At 42.3% G+C, this 25,106-nt stretch overlaps 1 protein-coding gene across 1 annotated transcript; it reads right to left on the bottom strand.

Annotated features, from left to right (window-relative positions):
* Positions 1-334: 334 nt before the first annotated feature.
* LOC115197751 (boophilin-G2) lies at positions 335-23,738 on the bottom strand. Its single transcript, XM_029759552.1, has 6 exons — positions 23,586-23,738; positions 19,653-19,859; positions 5,026-5,202; positions 3,903-3,947; positions 1,309-1,387; positions 335-1,169 (listed from the first exon to the last, which is right to left on the bottom strand). The coding sequence occupies exons 1-6, from the start codon at positions 23,647-23,649 to the stop codon at positions 1,085-1,087; spliced, it is 657 nt and encodes a 218-aa protein (XP_029615412.1). The 5' UTR covers positions 23,650-23,738; the 3' UTR covers positions 335-1,084.
* Positions 23,739-25,106: the final 1,368 nt, after the last annotated feature.

Below are 25,106 nucleotides of genomic sequence, written 5' to 3'. Positions count from 1 at the left end.
CTTGTTGAGACAGGAACAACTCTCCACCCTTGTTGGACAGGAACAACCCCCTTGTTGAACAGTAACATCACCGTTGCTGGACAAGAACACAACCCCCTTGTTGGACAGGAACAACCCCCTTGTTGGACAGGAACAACCCCCTTGTTGAACAGGAACAACCCCCTTGTTGGACAGGAACAACCCCCTTGTTGGACAGGAACAACCCCCTTGTTGGCAGGAACACCTTGTTGGGCAGGAAAACCTCCCTTGTTGGACACCCTCGCTATCGGTGGTGATAACCTGGCCCAGGACAATGTCATAGCAGTCCCATGAAAGACTAAATGTTTTCAAACAGTGTATTGGTTTATTCTCATATCATGTCCTACAAAAACATACCATTTAGTAGCTTCTACAAACCCATGTGAATGTTGATATTATTATTATTATAATGTTGATATTATTATTATAATGTTGATATTATTATTATAATGTTGATACAGACCAAACACAAACCTATCGTAGCACATAAAAGACAACACATTAAAAACTATTAAAATATCTGAAAAATCTTGTTGCACACTCAGTAGTTCAATAACAGACAATGCAAACTTGAATCTAATTAATAAAGAATAGTAATTATTCTTTCAAATCTGTGGAGAATATTTGAGTAGTTACCAAATTTACCTGAAATAAACATACATTCTTATTGTAAAAAAGGAGAGTGTACAAAAAACATTATAAATGTTGTAAAATAACTGAGATGTCAAACATAACCATGAGGAAAATAGCCTGGCATACATTTGTGAGGGGGAAGTCAGATACGATATTGTCAACCCAGATTTGTATTTTTTTGTGAATAGTCTGATAACAACAAATTAGGTAAATATTATATTGAATTTTAAGTTTGTTAGTTGCAACTGTAGGCCATTGTTACTCTATATCACCCTGAGAGGGGCCATTCAGGTGAGGGCCCTAGCTGGTTTTTCCCCTACAATAAGAATGACTGGCATTGGTACACTCAATATGGCTGCCCGTCAACTCATCATGGATGTTGACTTGAATCATGCGTTCTAGTCATTCTAATTTCCTTTCACGGTTGTCTTCTCTACGCCATCTCAATTGGTTCTTCTTGCAGTGGTGTCTCCTGCTTGACTTCTTTCACTTTCTTTAGTTCACTTTTGTGATTCTTCCTGATATTTGATATAAAAGAACAGTTAGTTATTTGTAGCATAATTATGCTAAAAAACTCAAATAGAACAAACTGAGTAATTCTAATTTTCCTGTTCTTCTAGTTTCCTAACAGAAGAGAATGATGAATAGTGTACTTACTTGCTCTGCATGGCCAGGACAACAATGACTATGATGAGTATTGCTCCAGTGATCCCAAACACCACTCCTAGAATCATGGCTGCAGGAAACAGAATAACAGGTCAGTGTTTAATTAACAGAAGATACAGTAAGAAATGAATAGTAAGTCCAAACTGTTGAACAGGCCTACAGTACATTGTTTTTTAATAGACCTACACTATACAGTGCCTTAGGAACATATTCAAACCCTTGACTTTTTCCACATTTTGTTACTTAACTTCTCTAGGGTAGGGGACAGTATTTTGACGTCCGGATGAAAGGCGTGCCCAAATTAAACTGCCTGCTACTCAGACTCAGAAGGTAGGATATGCATAGTATTAGTAGATTTGGATAGACAACACTCTGATGTTTCTAAAACTGTTTGAAGGATGTCTGTGAGTATAACGGAACTCATATGGCAGGCAAAACCCTGAGAAAAATCCAACCAGGAAGTGGGAAATCTGAGGCTTGAAGTTTTTCAAGTGATTGCCTTTACAGTATACAGTGACTTAGGAAGTGCAAAATGAACCCTAAGGCTTCCACTAGATATCAACAGTCTTTAGAAATCTGTTCCAGGCTTCTATGGTGAACAGAGAGCGAACAAAGGGAGTTGGAAGTTGTTGACTCAGGAAAGGACATGACTTCATTGGCGCGCTTCCACGTGAGACTTAGCTGTGTTCCATTACATTTTTCAAGACATTGGAATCGTCCAGTTGGAATATTGTTTGAAGTTTTATGTTGAAAAGGCCCTAAAGATTGATGCTATACATTGTTTGATGTTTCTAAGAATGTAAATATAACTTTTTTTGACTTTTCGTCGTGAAATTCTCGGCGCGCTTCCTACATTTGGAGGTATTTGGACATAAATTATGGACTCTATCGAACAAAACAACATTTATTGTGGACCTAGGATTCCTGGGAGTGCATTCTGATGAAGATCATCAAAGGTAAGGGAATATTTATAATGCTATTTATGATTTTAGATGACTCCAAAATGGCGGGTATCTGTATTGCCTGCTGTTGTTGTCTGAACGCTGTACTCAGATTATTGCAAAGTGTGCTTTCCCCGTGAAGCTTTTTTGAAATCTGTCACAGCGGTTGCATTAAGGAGATGTTTATCTATAATTCTTTGAATAACAGTTTAATATTTTATCAACGTTTATTATGAGTATTTCTATAAATTAATGTGCTCATTCACCGGAAGTTTTTGAAGGAAAAACATTTCTGAACATTACGGGCCAATGTAAAATGGGGTTTTTGGATATAAATATGAACTTTATCAAGCAAAACATACATGTATTGTGTAACATGAAGTCGTATGTGTGCCATCTGATGAAGATCATCAAAGGTTAGTGCTTAATTTTAGCTGTATTTCTGTTTTTTGTGACGCCTTTCCTTGCTAGGAAAATGGCTGTGTGGTTTTTCTTGTCAAGGTGATGTCCTAACATAATCTAATGTGTTGCTTTCGCCGTAAAGCCTTTTTGAAAATGGACAATGTGGTTGGATTAGCGAGAGTCTTATCTATAAAATGGTGTATAACACGTGTATGTGTGAGAAATGTGAATTATGAGACTTTGGTGGTTTTCAATTTGCCACCCTGTTATTTCACTGGCTGTTGAATAGTGTGTCCCGCAGGTGGGACGGTCACGTCCCACATACCCAAGAGAGGTTAACAGCGTTATTCTAAAATTGATTAAATTATTTATTTTTCTCATTAATCTACACACAATACCCCATAATGACAAAGTGAAAAAAGGTTTTTAGAATTTTTGCAAATGTGTAAAAACTAATATATGAGACTTGAACATGAGACTCGAAATTGAGCTCAGGTGCATACTGTTTTCATTGATCATCCTTGAGATGTTTCTACAACTTGTTTGGAATCCACCTGTGGTAAATTCAACTGATTGGACATGATTTGGAAAGGCACACACCTGTCTATATAAGGTCCCACAGTTTGGAACCATCAAGACTCTTCCTAGAGCTGGCCGACCAGCCAAACTAAGCAATCGGGAGAGAAGGGCCTTGGTCAGGGAGGTGACCAAGAACCCGATGGTCCCTCTGACAGAGCTCCAGAGTTGCTCTATGGAGATGGGAGAACCTTCCAGAAGGACAACCATCTCTGCAGCACTCCACCAATCAGGTCTTTATGGTAGAGTGGCCAGACGGAAGCCACTCCTCAGTAAAAGGCACATGACAGCCCACTTGGAGTTTGCCAAAAGGCACCTAAAGGACTATTTCAGCGACATCTGTTTCCTGACAGGTGTATAACATCGAGAACACTGCTCGACCTCACTAATGCTCCTGTGGCTGAATGGAAGCAAGTCCCTGACCTCACTAATGCTCTTGTGGCTGAATGGAAGCAAGTCCCTGACCTCACTAATGCTCTTGTGGCTAAATGGAAGCAAGTCCCCGCAGCAATGTTCCAACATCTAGTGGAAAGCCTTCCCAGAAGAGCGGAGGCTGTTATAGCAGCAAAGGGGGGACCAACTCCATATTAATGACCATGATTTTGGAATGAGATGTTTGACAGGTGTCCACATTCATTTGGTCATGTAGAGTATTTCTCTACTCACCAACAGGAGTATCGGGTTCATCCTCCTCCTTTTCTGTACCCTCATCTGATGACAGAACATGTCAGAAATATTATAGACAACATAATATCAGATTATTATAGATATTATAATATCAGATTATTATAGAAATTACATCAGATTTTTAAAGACATAACATCAGATTGTTATAGAAATCATAATATCATATTATAGATATTATAATATCAGATTATTAAAGAAATTATAATATCAGAAAATTATAGATATTATATCAGATTTTTAGACATAACATCAGATTGTTATAGAAATCATAATATCATATTATAGATATTATAATATCAGATTATTATAGATATGATCATATTATTACAGATATTATATTATCAGATTATAGATTCATAAAATCAGATTGTTATAGAAATTCTAATATCAGATGATTATGATAGATATTATAATATCAGATTATTATAGATATTATATCAGATTGTTATAGAAATTTTATCAGATTATAGATATTATAATATGAGATTATTATAGATATTATAATATCAGATTATTATAGATATTATAATATGAGATTATTATAGATATTATAATATCAGATTATTAGAGATATTATAATATCAGAATATTATAGAAATTATAATATCAGGTTATTATAGACCTAACATCAGATTGTTATAGAACTTATAATATCAGATGATAGATATTATAGTATTCGATTAACATAGATATTATAATATTAGATTATTATAGAAATGATATTATCAGATTATTATAGATATTATAATATCAGATTATTATAGAAATTATTATAGAAATTATATCATATTATTATAGATACTATAATATCAGAATATTATAGATATTATAATATCAGAATATTACAGATATTATAATATCAGAATATTATAGATACTATAATATCAGATTATTATAGATATTATAATATCAGATTATTATAGAAATTATATCATATTATTATAGATACTATAATATCAGTTTATTATTCAACATGACATTAATCTGTAGTTAGTTTTCAGTATCATTGAAAACTACAAGAATATTTGATATTTCATCATTCATTAACAAATGTTTTGTTATGCTATGTAATGCTGTGTCATTTTATGTCATGTCATCTCACCATGAATCCCAGCGCAGGTGGCGTTGCAGGCCTGATGGTCGATGAACCTGTTCCCATTCCCCACACAGCCAGTCCAGTGGAACTTCTTACACTTCCCATGGATGGGGTCGTAGTAATAACGCAGGTAGGTGCCGAAGCATTCACCCAGAGCCTTCTGGAAGTGGCAGGCTGTTGTCTCTGGGGAAGGACAAGGGTTGGGTACGGAGAGATAGCATTAATTACACACTGAGATGTGTTCACGAGCACAACAGAACAGACCATGAGAGAGCTATTAATCATGGGGGAGAGACCACATGTTTTCAGAGGATGGGACTACCGTATATGTTCAATTCTGAGGTTTCACACGGATCAATACTTATACTGATCATAGTTATATTTGTCCAATACAAAGTTGTCCTCACATTTTATTGTAGAGGATGTAGTACTATGTTTTGCCACATGGTGGCACATTGCAATTATGGTAAAATGCACAGCCCCACATTTGAACACAGTTGCATTAGTTCTTTATAATGTAATCCCTGAGTTCTATACTGATCTTTGTATTAGTTACTTATTTCTCTCTCTCCCTCTCCCCCTCCCTCCCTCCTGATCTCTCTCTCTCTCTCTATCTTTCCCTCTTTCCCTCATCTCTCTCCCTCTATCTCTCCCTCCATCTCTCCCTCTCCCTCTCCCTCCCTCCTGATCTCGCTCTCTCTCCCTCCCTCTCTCCCCCTCTCTCTCCCTCCATCTCTCCCTCCATCTCTCCCTCCCTCCATCTCTCTCTCCCTCCATCTCTCTCTCTCTCTCCCTCCATCTCTCCCTCCATCTCTCCCTCCATCTCTCCCTCCATCTCTCCCTCCATCTCTCCTCCATCTCTCCCTCCATCTCTCCCTCTCTCTCTCCCTCCATCTCTCCCTCTCTCTCTCCCTCTCTCTCTCCCTCCATCTCTCCCTCCATCTCTCCATCTCTCTCTCCATCTCTCCCTCCATCTCTCCCTCCATCTCTCCATCTCTCTCTCCATCTCTCCCTCCATCTCTCCCTCCATCTCTCCCTCCATCTCTCCCTCCATCTCTCCCTCTCTCTCTCCCTCCATCTCTCCCTCCATCTCTCCCTCCATCTCTCCCTCTCTCCCTGCTGAGTCACAGAGCAATGAAAACCTCTTCCGCAATACATACACTACTCCAAAGGGTTTATGACCACACCACAATAAAGTCCTTGTTTATGACCACACCACAATAAAGTCCTTGTTTATGACCACAATAAAGTCCTTGTTTATGACCAGAATAAAGTCCTTGTTTATGACCACAATAAAGTCCTTGTTTATGACCACACCACAATAAAGTCCTTGTTTATGACCACACCACAATAAAGTCCTTGTTTATGACCACAATAAAGTCCTTGTTTATGACCACAATAAAGTCCTTGTTTATGACCACAATAAAGTCCTTGTTTATGACCACAATAAAGTCCTTGTTTATGACCACACCACAATAAAGTCCTTGTTTATGACCACACCACAATAAAGTCCTTGTTTATGACCACAATAAAGTCCTTGTTTATGACCACAATAAAGTCCTTGTTTATGACCACACCACAACAAAGTCCTTGTTTATGACCACACCACAATAAAGTCCTTGTTTATGACCACACCACAATAAAGTCCTTGTTTATGACCACAATAAAGTCCTTGTTTATGACCACACCACAATAAAGTCCTTGTTTATGACCACACCACAATAAAGTCCTTGTTTATGACCACACCACAGTAAAGTCCTTGTTTATGACCACACCACAATAAAGTCCTTGTTTATGACCACACCACAGTAAAGTCCTTGTTTATGACCACACCACAATAAAGTCCTTGTTTATGACCACACCACAGTAAAGTCCTTGTTTATGACCACACCACAATAAAGTCCTTGTTTATGACCACACCACAGTAAAGTCCTTGTTTATGACCACACCACAATAAAGTCCTTGTTTATGACCACACCACAACAAAGGATGTTTTCTGTGCTGTAATAACCTGAACGCTACGTTCACGATATCTGCAGATGCACAGTAGACTGTCTTGACAGACATTACACATTACAGGGGCAGAGTCTTGAATGGGTTATACTATGTTGGGTATTACAAGTATACATTCAGTCTGTATTTACTATTATGATTAAAATAGTAGCCAGAATACTGTGTCCAATGGACCTACTATGCTAACTGTGTATCCTTGGCAGAAATTTCACATTAAGAGGACAGGGTCTGGACTGGTTCTGGTATACTATCTATATTAGAGGACAGGGTCTGGACTGGTTCTGGTATACTATCTATATTAGAGGACAGGGTCTGGACTGGTTCTGGTATACTACCTATATTAGAGTACAGGGTCTGGACTGGTTCTGGTATACTATCTATATTAGAGGACAGGGTCTGGACTGGTTCTGGTATACTATCTATATTAGAGGACAGGGTCTGGACTGGTTCTGGTATACTAACTACACTACCGACAACAGTTTGGACACTCCTGCTCATTCAAGGGCTTTGCTCTATTTTTACCATCTCAATTGGGTTGACAGCTTTCCATACTCTTGGATGCTTTTCCAACAGTTTTGAAGGAGTTCCCACATATGCTGAGCACCTGTTGGCAGCTTTTCCTTCACTCTGCGGTCTAACTCATCCCAAACCATCTCAACTGGGTTGAGGTCGGGTGATTGTGGAGGCCAGGTCATCTGATGCAGCACTCCATCACTCTCCTCCTTGGTCAAATAGCCCTTACGCAGCCTGGAGGTGTGTTTTAGGTCATTGTCCTGTTGAAAAACAAATGCTAGTCCCACTAAGCGCAAAGCAGATAGGATGGCGTATCGCTGCAGAATGCTGTGGTAGCCATACTGGTTAAGTGTGCCTTGAAATCTAAATAAATCACAGACAGTGTCACCAGCAAAGCACCCCCCACACCATCACACCTCCTCCTCCATGCTTCACGGTGGGAACCACACATGCAGAGATCATCCATTCACCTACTCTGAGTATCATAAAGACACGTGGTTGGAACCAAATTTGGACTCATCAGACCAAAGGACAGATTTCCACCGGTCTAATGTCCATTGCTCGTGTTTCTTGGCCCAAGCAAGTAAGTCTCTTCTTCTTATTGATGCCCTTTAGTAGTGGTTTCTTTGCAGCAATTCGACCATGAAGGCCTGATTCGGGCAGTCTTGTCTGAACAGTTGATGTTGAGATGTGTCTGTTACTTGAACTCTGGGAATAATTAATTTGAGCTGCAATTTCTGAGGCTGGTAACTCTACTGAATGTATCCTCTGCAGCAGAGGTAACTCTGGGTCTTCCTTTCCTGTGGCAGTCCTCATGAGAGCCAGTTTCATCATAGCGCTTGATGGTATTTGCGACTGCACTTGAACAAACGTTCAAAGTTCTTGAAATGTTCCATATTGACTTATCTTCATGTCTTAAAGTAATGATGGACTGTTGTTTCTCTTTGCTTATTTGAGCTGCTCTTGCCATAATATGACTTGGTCTTTTACCAAATAGAGCTATCTTCTGTATACCACCCCTACCTTGTCACAACACAACTGATTGGCTCAAATGCATTAAGATGGAAAGAAAATTCCACAAATTATCTTTAAACAAGGCACACCTGTTAATTGAAATGCATTCCAGGTGACTACCTTATGAAGCTGGTTGAGATAATGCCAAGAGTGTGCAAAGCTGTCATCAAGGCAAAGGGTGGCTACTTTGAAGAATCTAAAATCTAAAATATATTTGGATTTGTTTAACACTTTTTTGGTTACTACATGATTTCATATGTGTTATTTCATAGTTTTGATGTCTTCACTATTATTATACAATGCAGAAAATAGTAAAAAAAAGAATAAAAACCCTTGAATGGGTAGGTGTTCTAAAACTTTTGACCCGGTAGTGTACATTTTACAGACAGAGTATATTTTACATAAGTTATCTTGTTTTTAGTCCCATCCTTCATCTCCACTCAAACCCTCCCATCTATCTCAATTGTTTTATTCTATATTCCATATATTTTTCAACTGTGCTGTGATGTTTCACAAAAGTTCTGAACCTTTCTATTATCATAGAACAGAATGTAAACTAAAGATGTTTTGTTGTTGCTACAAGTAGTCACCCAGCAGTGCTATTTGTAGAGTTAGCTCCAGGTAAATGTTGCAATTTTTCAGCCATTCCTGTGACCAAAAACAAGCTACTTACGGATAGTACCAAAACAAACGATCTAATGATTCTGTCTCTTTGCAGCAAAATCTGCAGAGCTGGGATGGTTGTATCCCTCATAACCTTAGCAAAAAAAGGAAACGTCCTCTCACTTTCAACTGCGTTTATTTTCAGCAAACTTAACTTCTTCAGTCTAGGGTCCTTTTTTCTCCATTTCAGACTGATCGACGTCCCCACAGTAAACTGCCTGTTACTCAGGCCCGGAAGCCTGGAAAACACTTTGAAGTTTGTAGAAATGTTAAAATAATGCTTGAGATTATAACACAATTGATATGTTGGAGAAAATCCAAAGAAAAACCAACTGGATGTCTTTTTTTTGAGAGCCCATGCTCTTACAATGGAAAGCATAGGGTCATATGCAATCCCAGATTGCAATTCCTATGGCTTCCACTAGATGTCAGCAGTCGTTGTTCAAGGTTTCAGGCTTGTAACTTGAATAATGAAGAATAAATATGAGTTTTAGTACGATGACAACCGTTTGGAAATCGTGTTTGAGCGACGAATAGGATGCCCCCCTGCCAATTTTGCTTTCCTATTGAACATACTTCTCTTAGTATGAAATATTATAGTTTAATTACATTTTAGGGTACGTGAGGAATAAATAGAAACATATTGTGACTTGTTAAAAACAAAGTTTAGGTGTAGTTTTTTGGATTTCTTTCTCTCCATGTTGAATGAGTGGATTACTCAAATCGATGGCGCCAACTAAATTGACTTTTTGGGATATAAAGAAGGATTTTATCTAACAAAACGACACTACATGTTGTAGCTGGGACCCTTTGGATTGCAAATCAGAGGAAGATTTTCAAAAAGTAAGTGAATATTTAATCGCTATTTGTGAATTTATGAAACCTGTGGTGGTTGAAAAATATTTTGATGTGGGATGCCATCCTCAAACAATCGCATGGCATGCTTTGACTAAAGCCTATTGTAAATCGGACAATGCAGTTAGATTAACAAGAATTTAAGCTTTTAACCGATATAAGACACTTGTATGTACCTAAATGTTTAATATCCATAATTTTTATGATTATTTATTTGAATTGTGCGCCCTCCAATTTCACCGGAAGTTGTCGACAGGTGTCTCGCTGGCGGGATGCCTAGCCCATGTGTAAATATTTGTATGGACATAGCAAGAATCAACAACTGAGAGATAAACTGAACAAGTTCCACAGACATGTGACTAACAGAAATGGAATAATATGTCCCTGAACAACAGGGGAATCAAAATCCAAAGTAACAGTCACTGTCCGGTGTGGCCACCAGCTGCATTAAGTACTGCAATGCATCTCCTCCTCATGGTCTGCACCAGATTTGCCAGTTCTTGCTGGGATATGTTACCCCACTCTTCCACCAAGGCACCTGCAAGTTCCCAGACATTTCTGGGGGGAATGGCCCTAGCCCTCATCCTCCGATCCAACAGGTCCCAGACGTGCTCAATCATTGGGATTGAGATCTGGGCTCTTCGCTGGCCATGGTAGAACACTGACATTCCTGTATTGCAGGAAAGCATGCACAGAACGAGCAGTATGGCTGGTGGCATTGTGATGCTGGAGAGTCATGACAGGATGAGCCTGCAGGAAGGGTACCACATGAGGGAGGAGGATGTCTTCTCTGTAAAGCACAGCGTTGAGATTGCCTCCCAAGACAACAAGCTCAGTCCAATGATGCTGTGACACACCGCCCCAGACCATGACGGACCCTCCACCTCCAAATCGATCCCACTCCAGAGTACAGGCCTCGGTGTAATGCTCATTCCTTCGACGATAAACGCAAATCCAACCATCGCCCCCTGGTGAGACAAAACCATGACTTGTCAGTGAAGAGCACTTTGCCAGTCCTGTCTCGTCCAGCAACGGTGGGTTTGTGCCCATAAGCGACGTTGTTGCTTGTGATGTCTGATGAGGAACTGCCTTACAACAGGCCAACAAGCCCTCAGTCCAGCCTCTCTCAGCCTATTGCGGACAGTCTAAGCACTGATGGAGGGATTGTGCATTCCTGGTGTAACTCGGCAGTTGTTGTTGCCATCCTGTACCTGTCCCGCAGGTGTGATGTTCGGATGTACCGTTCGGATGTACCGATCCTGTGTAGGTGTTGTTACACGTGGTCTGCCACTGCTAGGACGATCAGCTGTCCGTCCTGTCTCCTTGTAGCGCTGTCTTAGGCGACTCACAGTACGGACATTGCAATTTATTGCCCTGGCCACATCTGCAGTCCTCATGCCTCCTTGCAGCATGCCTAAGGCACGTTCACACAGATGAGCAGGGACCCTGGGCATCTTTCTTTTGGTGTTTTTCAGAGTCAGTAGAAAGGCCTCTTTAGTGTCCTAAGTTTTCATAACTGTGACCTTAATTGCCTACCGTCTGTAAGCTGTTAGTAACAACCGTTACATGTTCATTAATTGTTTATGGTTCATTTAACAAGCATGGGAAACGGTGTTTAAACCCTTTACAATGAAGATCTCTGATGTTGAAAAGACAGGGTCCTGAAAAAGGGACGTTTCTTTTTTTGCTGAGTTTATGTATAACATTATATTGGTTGGAAGAATTTTGTATGATAATTTAAATGTACATTTATCTACGCTTTGAATCAGGTGTCGTTTTGCGTATCAGTACCATAAACCATTGATAAATTGAAAATCTCTTCCTAACTATTTTGCAATCTATATGGCAAAGCTGTCAATTTTTTGGTCCTTAAATTAAACTGGTACACTTTTTTTATCACAATTTTCTTTAACCAGTTATGGTCTTTAATGCAGGGCCAACAAAGAAGTTCCGGTCACAAAAAATGTCGTAGTGGAGAGAAGAGGACCAAGACGCAGCGGGAATATGGATACTCATATTTTAATTTCAAAGAAAAAGTAGTAAAGCATCCACTTGACAAAACAATAAGACGACAGTGCAACAGTTCTGCAGGCTATTAAACGCAGTGCAAAAACAACTACCCACAACCCCAAAGAAAAACACACACCACTATATAGAACTCCCAATCAAAGGCCACTCAACACACCTGCCTTCAATTGGGAGTCTAATCACCAACACAAACCCCTTAACATACAAAAACCCTGCCACATCCTGACCCAAAACTGATACCATACCTCCCTCTGCTGGTCAGGACGTGACAGTACCCCCCCCTCAAGGTGCAGACCCCAGAATGCACCTAACAACAGAAAACACCAAAAAAATGTAACCCCAACAAAACCAATAAAAAATAACCCCTAAACAATAAGGGAGGGAAGGGAGGGTGGCTGCCGTCAACGACGGCACTGTGCTACACCCTCCCTCCCCAACCCACCCATCCTGGAGGTGGACGTGGACCTCGCTCCACCTTCGGCGTCGCCCACTTCGGCGGCGCCGATAGCTGCGCCGGGCAGACGGGCCACTCAGGCTGACCCTGGCAGATGGACCGCTCGGGCTGGGCCGGAGGACAGGAGGGCCGCTCGGGCTGGGCCGGAGGACAGGAGGGCCGCTCGGGCTGGGCCGGAGGACAGGAGGGCCGCTCTGGCGGCTCCGGGCAGTCGGGCCGATCTGGCGGCTCCGGGCAGTCGGGCCGCTCTGGCGGCTCCTGTCTGGCGGGCCGCTCTGGCGGCTCCTGACTGGCGGGCCACTCAGGCGGCTCCTGACTGGCGGGCAGCTCAGGCGACTCCTGACTGGCGGGCAGCTCAGGCGACTCCTGACTGGCGGGCAGCTCTGGCGGCTCCGGGCAGTCGGGCCGCTCTGGCGGCTCCTGTCTGGCGGGCCGCTCAGGCGGCTCCTGTCTGGCGGGCCGCTCAGGCGGCTCCTGACTGGCGGGCCGCTCAGGCGGCTCCTGACTGGCGGGCCGCTCAGGCGGCTCCTGACTGGCGGGCAGCTCAGGCGGCTCCTGACTGGCGGGCAGCTCAGGCGGCTCCTGACTGGCGGGCCGCTCAGGCGGCTCCTGACTGGCGGGCAGCTCAGGCGGCTCCTGACTGGCGGGCAGCTCAGGCGGCTCCTGACTGGCGGGCAGCTCAGGCGGCTCCTGACTGGCGGGCAGCTCAGGCGACTCCTGACTGGCGGGCAGCTCAGGCGACTCCTGATTGGCGGGCAGCTCAGGCGACTCCTGACTGGCGGGCAGCTCAGGCGACTCTTGACTGGCGGGCAGCTCAGGCGACTCTTGACTGGCGGGCAGCTCAGGCGACTCTTGACTGGCGGGCAGCTCAGGCGACTCTTGACTGGCGGGCAGCTCAGGCGACTCTTGACTGGCGGGCAGCTCAGGCGACTCTTGACTGGCGGGCAGCTCAGTCGACTCTTGACTGGCGGGCAGCTCAGGCGACTCTTGACTGGCGGGCAGCTCAGGCGACTCTTGACTGGCGGGCAGCTCAGGTGACTCTTGACTGGCGAGGCTGGGCTGACGCACTAGACGCCTGATGCGTGGGGCTGGTACTGGACGTGTCAACCTGGAGACACGCACCTCCATGCTAGTGCGTATGGCGGGAAACACCGGACCGTAGAGGCGCACTGGCGGTCTTGAGCGCAGGGTTGGCATCACCCCTTCCGGCTCGATGCCTACTTCGCCCTGGCCCTGGCCTACTTCGCCCTCGCCCTGCCTCTTCCATTTGTTCGGTAATGTTGCAATTAATTGGTTGTAATGTTGGGTAGAGCAGACATTTCCATATATTTATGTTAGCTGTATGTGTGACATAACTCCACCAGTCTTATTTATGATATCATTTACAAAGATTATACCTTTTAATTTTTTTATTTTAATCAATTAGTTTATTTGGGTTTAATCATAATATTTGTTGGATTATTTGTTCTGTCTTTTCTGGTGGATTAAACTGAAATTGCAACCAATATTCTATGGCTTATTTTAAAAATAGAGATATTTGGAGAATATTTCCTTTTCAAATAACCAAAAGTGAGAGGTTGCAATCTGAATAAAAGGAAAAAGGCCATTCTTGAACATGGGGTGAGACATTACTAATCTGAGAGAACCAGTTTGGATTTAGTGAGAGGTCTACTGCTTTAATATTTAATAATATCTGCCCTCCAAATTAATATTTATTATATAAATAGTCTAGTTTAATTTGATCTAGTTTGCCGCTCCAAATACAATGGAATATTTTTCATTGTTAACAGGTCGCTAGGTGCAGGCAAGGCCATAAGCAAATAGGTAAACTGGGACACATGACTAAAGAGTTAATCAGGGTAAACTGGGATAATCAGGGTAAACTGGGATATGACTAAAGAGGTCAACTGGGATATGACTAAAGAGGTAAACTGGGATATGACTAAAGAGGTAAACTGGGATATGACTAAAGAGGTAAACTGGGATATGACTAAAGAGTTAATCAGGGTAAACTGGGATATGACTAAAGAGGTTAACTGGGATATGGCTAAAGAGTTAATCAGGGTAAACTGGGATAATCAGGGTAAACTGGGATATGACTAAAGAGTTAATCAGGGTAAACTGGGATATGACTAAAGGGTTAATCAGGGTAAACTGGGATATGACTAAAGAGGTAAACTGGGATATGACTAAAGAGTTAATCAGGGTAAACTGGGATATGACTAAAGAGTTAATCAGGGTAAACTGGGATAATCAGGGTAAACTGGGATATGACTAAAGAGTTAATCAGGGTAAACTGGGATATGACTAGAGAGTTAATCAGGGTAAACTGGGATATTACTAAAGAGTTAATCAGGGTAAACTGGGATAATCAGGGTAAACTGGGATATAACTAAAGAGTTAATCAGGGTAAACTGGGATATGACTAGAGAGTTAATCAGGGTAAACTGGGATATGACTAAATAGTTAATCAGGGTAAACTGGGATATGACTAGAGAGTTAATCAGGGTAAACTGGGATACATGACTAAAGAGTTAATCAGGGTAAACTGGGATATGACTAAAGAGTTAATGAGGGTAAACTGGGATATGACTAGAGAGCTAATCAGGTTAAACTGGTATATAACTAAAGAGTTAATCAGGGTAAACTGGGATATGACTAAAGAGTTAATGAGGGTAAACTGGGATATGACTAGAGAGTTAATCAGGGTAAACTGGGATATGACTCGAGAGTTAATCAGGGTAAACTGGGATATGACTAAAGAGTTAATCAGGGTAAACTGGGATACGATTAAAGAGCTAATCAGGGTAAACTGGGATATGACTAAAGAGTTAATGAGGGTAAACTGGGATATGACTAGAGAGCTAATCAGGTTAAACTGGGATATAACTAAAGAGTTAATCAGGGTAAACTGGGATATGACTAGAGAGTTAATCAGGGTAAACTGGGATATGACTAGAGAGTTAATCAGGGTAAACTGGGATATGACTAGAGAGTTAATCAGGGTAAACTGGGATATGACTAAAGAGTTAATCAGGGTGAACTGGGATATGACTAAAGATCTAATCAGGGGGATTTCTCCACTAATAGACAGGTATTTACCTTTCCATGGTAGCAAAATCTTATCTATTTTTGCTAACTTCCTATTAAAATGTATTGTAGTGAGATCATGAAATTACTTTCTGATGCGATCTCATCGGTGAAATCAACTTCAATTGCGCTGCTTTCGTGTGTCGTGCGTCAGTACGCAGCAGAGGGAAAGTGTACAGACGCAATCCACAGTCCTAGCTAGGCTACTAATGTTGCAGTCTGGCTTTGGTTTTTAAAGCTTTACGATTATTAACCAAAAAAGTTAACCTACAACAAAACACCACGCAAAGGAGAAATGTGTCAGCCTATTAGAGCAGTGGCCTAGGCTGTTTACTCAACTATTATACATGTGGAGAGCATCATACAACAATGCTGCATTCAACCACACCGATAATCCAGGCAGTGCAAAAAAATGTAAAACATGTTTTATGTTTAAATGTTACAACAACCTATAGCTTGTTTTTTTTTTTTTTTTTTAGTTATTAAATACTTTTTGATTAGGGTCGCAGCATATTATTGTCACGTCCTTACCAGTATAAGGGGTCATTTGTCATTGTAGTATGGTCAGGTCGTGGCAGGGGGTGTTGTTTTGTGTGTTTTGGGGTTGGTTTGTTTCATGGGGATTTGTTCTAGTTTTCATTTTCTATGTTCATTTTCTATGTGTGGCAGAGTATGGTTTCCAATCAGAGGCAGGTGTCTTTCATTGTCTCTGATTGGAAGCCAAACTTAGGCAGCCGTTTCTTTCCTGTGGGTTGTGGGTGGTTGTTTTCCGTATAGTCGTTGTACCTTACGGAACTGTTGTTTGTCGTTTGATTATTTTTTGTTTAAGTGTTTTCTTTAAAATAAAAGAAGATGAGCGCTATACACGCTGCGCCTTGGTCTAATCCTTCCGACGCCTGTGACAATTATGCACATCTGCAAGCAAAGCAGCAAAGGCTGGACAATTATTATTTATCTCTTTTGTTTTATATTTTAAAATGCTATATACTGTGTCCTTTGTACATAAGTGGGCATTATAAAGGCACACATTTTTTTCCAATAAAACAATGGCCAGTTTGGGTCGCAGTTTCACGTTTTAAAAAACAACAACAAATGGGCTATGTCTGGCCCGCGAATTCGTTATGTTTTTTTTCAATATGGTCTGTGTGCTGATTGAGTTTGACACACCTGGGCTAGCGTATCTAATTATGAAGCTAGATATTTATTTAGCAAGCTAAAAACATGGAGCCTAAAGTTAGACATTTTACCCTTTTATCGTTTTCCGTTGGCTACAGAGATGCTGCAGTTGGGTCCAGCAAAATTAAGGCAGTTACACAATTCTAAAAACATTATACTACATTCACAACAGTTTTCAAAACACACTACGTGTGTGCCCTCAGGCCCCTACTCTACTACCACATACACTACCATTCAAAAGTTTGTGGTCACTTAGAAATGTCCTTGTTTTGAAAGAAAAGCACATTTTTTGTCCATTAAAATAATTGTTAATGTTGTAAATGACTATTGTAGCTGGAAACGGCATATTTTTTTATGGAATATCTACATAGGCGTACAGAGGCCCATTATGAGCAACCATCACTCCTGTGTTCCAATGGCACGTTGTATTAGCTAATCCAAGTTTATCATTTTAAAAGGCTAATTGATCATTACAAAACCCTTTTGCAATTATGTTAGCACAGCTGAAAACTGCAATAAAACTGGCCTTCTTTAGACTAGTTGAGTATCTGGAGCATCAGCATTTGTGGGTTCGATTACAGGCTAGAAACAAAGACATTTCTTCTGAAACTCGTCAGTCTATTCTTGTTCTGCGAAATGAAGGCTATTCCATGCGAGAAATTGCTAAGAAACTGAAGATCTTGTACAACGCTATGTACTACTAGAGCAGCGCAAACTGGCACTAGCCAGAATAGAAAGAGGAGTGGGAGGCCCCGGTGCACAACTGAGCAAGAGGACAAGTACATTAGAGTGTCTAGTTTGAGAAACAGACTCCTCACAAATCCTCAACTGGCAGCTTCATTAAATAGTACCCGCAAAACACCAGTCTCAACGTCAACAGTGAAGAGGTGACTCTGGGATGCTGGCCTTCTAGGCAGAGTTACAAAGAAAAAGCCATATCTCAGACTGGCCAATAAAAATAAAAGATTAAGATGGGCAAAAGAACACAGACACTGGACAGAGGAACTCTGCCTAGAAGGCCAGCATCCCGGAGTCGCCTCTTCACTGTTGACGTTGAGAGTGCGTATGTTACCATGTGTTTGTATGCATGTGCGTGTTGCTTCACAGTCCCCGCTGTTCCGTGAGGTGTATTTTTATCAGTTTTTTAAATCAATTTTTATTGCTTGCATGAGTTAAATGATGTAGAATAGAGTTCCATGTAGTCATGGCTCTATGTAGTACTGTGTGCCTCTCATAGTCTGTTCTGGACTTGGGGACTGTAAAGAGACCTCTTGTAGCATGTCTTGTGGGGTATGCATGGGTGTCCGAGCTGTGTGCCAGTAGTTTAGACAAACAGTTCGGTACATTCAACATGTCAATACATCTCATAAATAAAAGTAGTGATGAAGTCAATTTCTCCTCCACTTTCAGCCAGGAGAGATTGACATGCATATTATTAATATTAGCTCTCTGTGTACATCCAAGGACCAGCCGTGCTGCCCTGTTCTGAGTCAATTGCAATTTTCCTGAGTCCTTTTTTTGTGGCACCTGACCACACGACTGAACAATAGTCCAGGTTGACATAACTAGGGCCTGTATGACCTGCCTTGTTGATAATGCTGTTAAGAATGCAAAGCAGCACTTGATTGTGGACAGACTTCTCCCCATTCTAGCTACTGTTGAATCAATATGTTTTGACCATGACAGTTTACAATCCAAGGTTACTCCAAGCAGTTTAGTCTCCTCAATTTGCTCAATTTCCACAATATTCATTACAAGATTTAGTTTAGGGTTCAGTGAATGATTTGTCCCAAATACAATGCTTTTAGTTTTTGAAATATTTAGGACTAATTTATTCATTGCCAACCATTCTGAAACTAATAGCAGCCCTTTATTAAGTGTTGTCATTTCAGTCGCTGTAGTTGCTGACGTACATAGTGTTGAGTCATCCGCATACATAGACACGCTTGCTTTACTGAAAGCCATTGGCATGTCATTAGTAAAGTTTGGAAAAAGTAATGGGCCTAGACAGCTGCCCTGGAGAATTCCTGATTATGTTGGAGAGGCTTCCATTAAAGAACACCCTCTGTGTTCTGTTAGACAGGTAACTCTTTATCCATAATATAACAGGGGGTGTTAAGCCATAACCCATACGTTTTTACAGCATCAGACCATGATTGATAATGTCAAAAGCTGCACTGAAGTCTAACAAGACAGCCCACACAATCTTTTTATCATCATTTTCTTTCAGCCAATCATCAGTATTTTGTGTAAGTGCTGTGCTTGTTGAGTGTCCTTACCTACAAGCGTGCTGAGAGTCTCTTATCAATTTGTTTACTGTAACTGGCTGATTGGTCGGCTATTTGAGCCAGTAATGGGGGCTTTACAATTCTTGGGTAGCGGAATTACTTCTGCTTCCCTCCAGTCCTGAGGGCACGCATTTTCTAGTAGGCTTAAATTGAAGATGTGGCAATATCGTCCGCTATTATCCTCAGTAATTTTCCATCCAAGTTGTCAGACCCAGGTGGCTTGTCATTGTTGATAGATAACAATCATTTTTTCACCTCTTCCACACTGACTTTACGGAATTCAAAATTACAATGCTTGTCTTCCACCATTTGGTCAGATATAGTGTCAACGTTTGTTGATATAGAATCACAAATGCCTTTCTATATGTCATTACCAAACATTCAATGAATTGATGAACATGTAAACATGACCATATCTAACTGCTCACTTGTCAGAGAATAATAAAAAAATAGGCGTAATATTTTTCGCGGGGATTTATATGAACAGATTATAATCATGTTGCTAAAATGCTATCAGTTCTAAATGTGTGCTGTCTCACCATCCATGGGATAGGTCTCCTCTGCCTTTTTGGAACAGTTCCTCATACAGAGCTTCTCCAGGGTGAAGCGGTTAGCGTTGCCCCCCTCCCCCAGGTACTTGAAGGGGTAGCACAGGTCTTTGGCTGTGTCATAATACAGCAGGATCTGGAAGTCATCTGCTCCTGAGGCTGGAGCTGTACCCTCATCCTGTGGTAGGAAACAGTGCTCTGTGGAGAGAAGAGGAGAGGAGAGGAGAGGAGAGGAGAGGAGAGGAGAGGAGAGGAGAGGAGAGGGATTAGAAGACAAGAACAGAACACTGTAGAGAGGAGAGGGGACTGTACCCACGTCCTGTGGTAGGAAAGAGTATGCTGTTGGAACACAGAGAAAAATGGAGAGAGAGAAGAAGGGTTAGAACATAGACTACAGTACGCTGTTGGACCATAGAAGATAAAAGGAAAATGTACAAAAGACTTGTAGAGAGAACTGAGAACATCCTGTGTGCTGCTGGACCATGGAGAGATGGAGATACATTAGAACAGAGAGGTAGAGAGAACTGAGAACATCCTGTGTGCTGCTGGACCATGGAGAGATGGAGATACATTAGAACAGAGAGGTAGAGAGAACTGAGAACATCCTGTGTGCTGCTGGACCATGGAGAGATGGAGATACATTAGAACAGAGAGGGAGAGAGAACTGAGAACATCCTGTGTGCTGCTGGACCATGGAGAGATGGAGATACATTAGAACAGAGAGGTAGAGAGAACTGAGAACATCCTGTGTGCTGCTGGACCATGGAGAGATGGAGATACATTAGAACAGAGAGGTAGAGAGAACTGAGAACATCCTGTGTGCTGCTGGACCATGGAGAGATGGAGATACATTAGAACAGAGAGGTAGAGAGAACTGAGAAATTCCTGTGTGCTGCTGGACCATGGAGAGATGGAGATACATTAGAACAGAGAGGTAGAGAGAACTGAGAACATCCTGTGTGCTGCTGGACCATGGAGAGATGGAGATACATTAGAACAGAGAGGGAGAGAGAACTGAGAACATCCTGTGTGCTGCTGGACCATGGAGAGATGGAGATACATTAGAACAGAGAGGTAGAGAGAACTGAGCAGACAGAACACATTTAGGGGTTGGATGCATTTAGAAAAATATAATATTTTAAGATGAAAATTGCACTTGTATACCACTTGTATTACTAATGTTGTAATGTCCCAGTATGAGGGGGAGAATTAGACAGACAAACAATATGCACTTCAAACAATACATGCACTACGATTGAGTATGCACTACATACATTCACTACGATTGGGTGCAGATGATTATCGTGCAATATGTTGAGAATGTAAATGTTTAACTAACTCTGTCACCAGAGAGGCCCACTCCTAGTTTTTATGATGGATGTAAACATAATGTCATCTACAGTTTCACCACTCCCTCCTCAGTCCCACCCTCAACTCCCTCCTCAGTCCCACCCTCAACTCCCTCCTCAGTCCCACGTTTTCAATATAGCAGTCTAGAGGGTTTCTGGCTTCTTGTTTTTAAAGCAGGTCAACCTGAGGGTGTCCAGCACAGAGACATATGTATGGTCTAATTATTTTTCTATGGTAACGAGAGAGTTATGGACGTATGTATCCAATCCCATATAGTGCAACAAAGATTCCATCCAATCCCTTACAATGCAACACAGATTCCATTGGTAGAAAGATATCCTTTTGCCAAGATGGTCTAGACCTCCAGAGAACTGAAACCAAGATGGTCTAGAACTCCAGAGAGAGCTGAAACCAAGATGGTCTAGACCTCCAGAGAGAGCTGAAACCAAGATGGTCTAGACCTCCAGAGAGCTGAAACCAAGATGGTCTAGACCTCCAGAGAGCTGAAACCAAGATGGTCTAGACCTCCAGAGAGAGCTGAAACCAAGATGGTCTAGACCTCCAGAGAGCTGAAACCAAGATGGTCTAGACCTCCAGAGAGAGCTGAAACCAAGATGGTCTAGACCTCCAGAGAGAGCTGAAACCAAGAGGGTCTAGACCTCCAGAGAGAGCTGAAACCAAGATGGTCTAGACCTCCAGAGAGCTGAAACCAAGATGGTCTAGACCTCCAGAGAGAGCTGAAACCAAGATGGTCTAGACCTCCAGAGAGAGCTGAAACCAAGATGGTCTAGACCTCCAGAGAACTGAAACCAAGATGGTCTAGACCTCCAGAGAGCTGAAACCAAGATGGTCTAGACCTCCAGAGAGAGCTGAAACCAAGATGGTCTAGCCCTCCAGAGAGAGCTGAAAACAAGATGGTCTAGACCTCCAGAGAACTGAAACCAAGATGGTCTAGACCTCCAGAGAGCTGAAACCAAGATGGTCTAGACCTCCAGAGAACTGAAACAAAGATGGTCTAGACCTCCAGAGAGAGCTGAAACCAAGATGGTCTAGACCTCCAGAGAGAGCTGAAAACAAGATGGTCTAGACCTCCAGAGAACTGAAACCAAGATGGTCTAGACCTCCAGAGAGCTGAAACCAAGATGGTCTAGACCTCCAGAGAACTGAAACCAAGATGGTCTAGACCTCCAGAGAACTGAAACCAAGATGGTCTAGACCTCCAGAGAGCTGAAACCAAGATGGTCTAGACCTCCAGAGAGAGCTGAAACCAAGATGGTCTAGACCTCCAGAGAGCTGAAACCAAGATGGTCTAGACCTCCGGAGAGGATCAGAACACCATGCTGCAAACTGAACCAGGTCAAACCATCCAGCCTGCAGCCACAGCACAACTTCCCTGTATCTTATTGACCGTAACCCCTTCTCATCCAGCAACCACAGCCCAACTAACTATCCTGATGGTATTAAGGTCTGTAACAATTAGCTGTGGTCCCAGTCTGGGGTAGATTTGAGGTTGTTGAGTCCCTTCATGGCAGAAACCCATGTGACACTCTCAGTTTGCTCAATATGTCGCTATCATTGTTGGGCAAATGATTGTTCCTAGCTTTAAATGGTCATAAAACATTTCAAATACAGGAAGTAGCATTCTCTGTAAACTCTGACTCTTTAACTGTAGGACAACAACTTTCAACAACAAACCACCTTCTTTTCATCGTAGCCTTGATGATTCTCAGATTTACACCATGCGACCTGGACTTAGCACTACTCTGGTGTTGGTTATGGCCCACAAGGTCGAAAGGTAAAACTTCAATACTTCATCAACGCCCATCAAAGCAGATGAGTACGAAGCATTCATATTTCACTGTACAATGTATACTATATTCAACTGCTTCAGAATAAAAACATTTGAAACGGAAACAAATGAGAATTAGTGCTTGTCTTTATTTTATTACGTCTTGATCTAAAGTAAAGCCTTCAACTGTCAGTGAAACCGCCATGTTGTCAGACTGATACTGTCACGGGTCATAAAGGATTTGAAGAGAACAACCTTTGACCTCCCTGTTCTATATTAGTTACAGTGTTACTATAAATGCAGAATCTTAGAATGGATAACATATTGAAACATGAGTAACTTCATTCATTGATTCAATTCATAAATATTATTGTAAAATATTGTCATATTTTCTATATTGAATCAAATGTGTGGACTGTTTTTGCCCTCCCTCCCAAACTCAAGTGAAGTTGAAGGGAAGCACAGACAGGCCTCCCTTATTTCAAGTGGAAGAGGAGTACAACTAATTGAAAAACGTTACAAGCGTTTGATGCTAGAACAAAAACATTGTAAAAGAAGAGTTATAAGACAACTTTATAAACTTTATAAGCAGAGAACGGTAGACTTATTTGATGAAATCATAGTCTCAAAATGCTTATTCATTTCAGATGTACAGACAGAGCACTGACTGAGGTAGTCACACATAAATACTGACTGAGGTAGTCACACATAAATACTGACTGAGGTAGTCACACATAAATACTGACTGAGGTAGTCACACATAAATACTAAATGATTGAACCTACCTTCAGTGTGAACCATGTAGAATGTAGCAAAAACAAAAACCCCAAATATGACCATTTGTTTCATGATGTTGTCTGTGTGTTCTCTCTAGTCTTCAGCAGAGTGAATGACGGGTGTTGTCTCCAGTAAACTACAGCTGAAGTAGAGGATTGGCAGTCAACATCACTGACCTTTGTACTTATAATGGTTCCTCTGATACCAGGGCTGTGTCCCAAACCCTATTCCCTATGGGCCCCAGGTAAAAGGAGTGTACTACATTTACATTTAAGTAATTTAGCAGACGCTCTTATCCACAAATTGGTGCATTCACCTTATGATATCCAGTGGAACAGCCACTTTACAATAGTGCATCTAAATCTTTTAAGGGGGGGAGGGTTAGAAGGATTACTTTATCCTATCCTAGGTATTCCTTAAAGAGGTGGGGTTTCAGGTGTCTCCGGAAGGTGGTGATTGACTCCGCTGTCCTGGCGTCGTGAGGGAGCTTGTTCCACCAAGGGAGTGCCAGAGCAGCGAACAGTTTTAACTGGGCTGAGCGGGAACTGTGCTTCCTCAGAGGTAGGGGGGCCAGCAGGCCAGCGGTGGATGAGCGCAGTGCCCTTGTTTGGGTGTAGGGACTGATCAGAGCCTGAAGGTACGGAGGTGCCGTTCCCCTCACGGCTCCGTAGGCAAGCACCATGGTCTTGTAGTGGATGCGAGCTTCAACTGGAAGCCAGTGGAGAGAGCGGAGGAGCGGGGTGACGTGAGAGAACTTGGGAAGGTTGAACACCAGACGGGCTGCGGCGTTCTGGATGAGTTGTAGGGGTTTAATGGCACAGGCAGGGAGCCCTGCCAACAGCGAGTTGCAGTAATCCAGACGGGAGATGACAAGTGCCTGGATTAGGACCTGCGCCGCTTCCTGTGTGAGGCAGGGTCGTACTCTGCGAATGTTGTAGAGCATGAACCTACAGGATCGGGTCACCGCCTTGATGTTAGTGGAGAACGACAGGGTGTTGTCCAGGGTCACGCCAAGGTTCTTAGCACTCTGGGAGGAGGACGCAATGGAGTTGTCAACCGTGATGGCGAGATCATGGAACGGGCAGTCCTTGCCCTGGAGGAAAAGCAGCTCCGTCTTGCCGAGGTTCAGCTTGATGTGGTGATCCGTCATCCACACTGATATGTCTGCCAGACATGCAGAGATGCGATTCGCCACCTGGTTATCAGAAGGGGGAAAGGAGAAGATGAATTGAGTGTCGTCTGCATAGAAATGATAGGAGAGACCATGTGAGGATATGACAGAGCCAAGTGACTTGGTGTATAGCGAGAATAGGAGAGGGCCTAGAACAGAGCCCTGGGGGACACCAGTGGTGAGAGCACGTGGTGCGGAGACAGATTCTCGCCACGCCACCTGGTAGGAGCGACCTGTCAGGTAGGACGCAATCCAAGCATGGGCCTCGCCGGAGATGCCCAACTTGGAGAGGGTGGAGAGAAGGATCTGGTGGTTCACAGTATCAAAGGCAGCAGATAGGTCTAGAAGGATGAGAGCA

Source organism: Salmo trutta, chromosome 7 (assembly GCF_901001165.1).
Source record: "Salmo trutta chromosome 7, fSalTru1.1, whole genome shotgun sequence".
Taxonomy (NCBI): Eukaryota; Metazoa; Chordata; class Actinopteri; order Salmoniformes; family Salmonidae; genus Salmo; species Salmo trutta.
The sequence above is the reverse complement of the archived record's forward strand: the minus strand, read 5'-3'. Positions and strand labels throughout refer to the sequence as shown.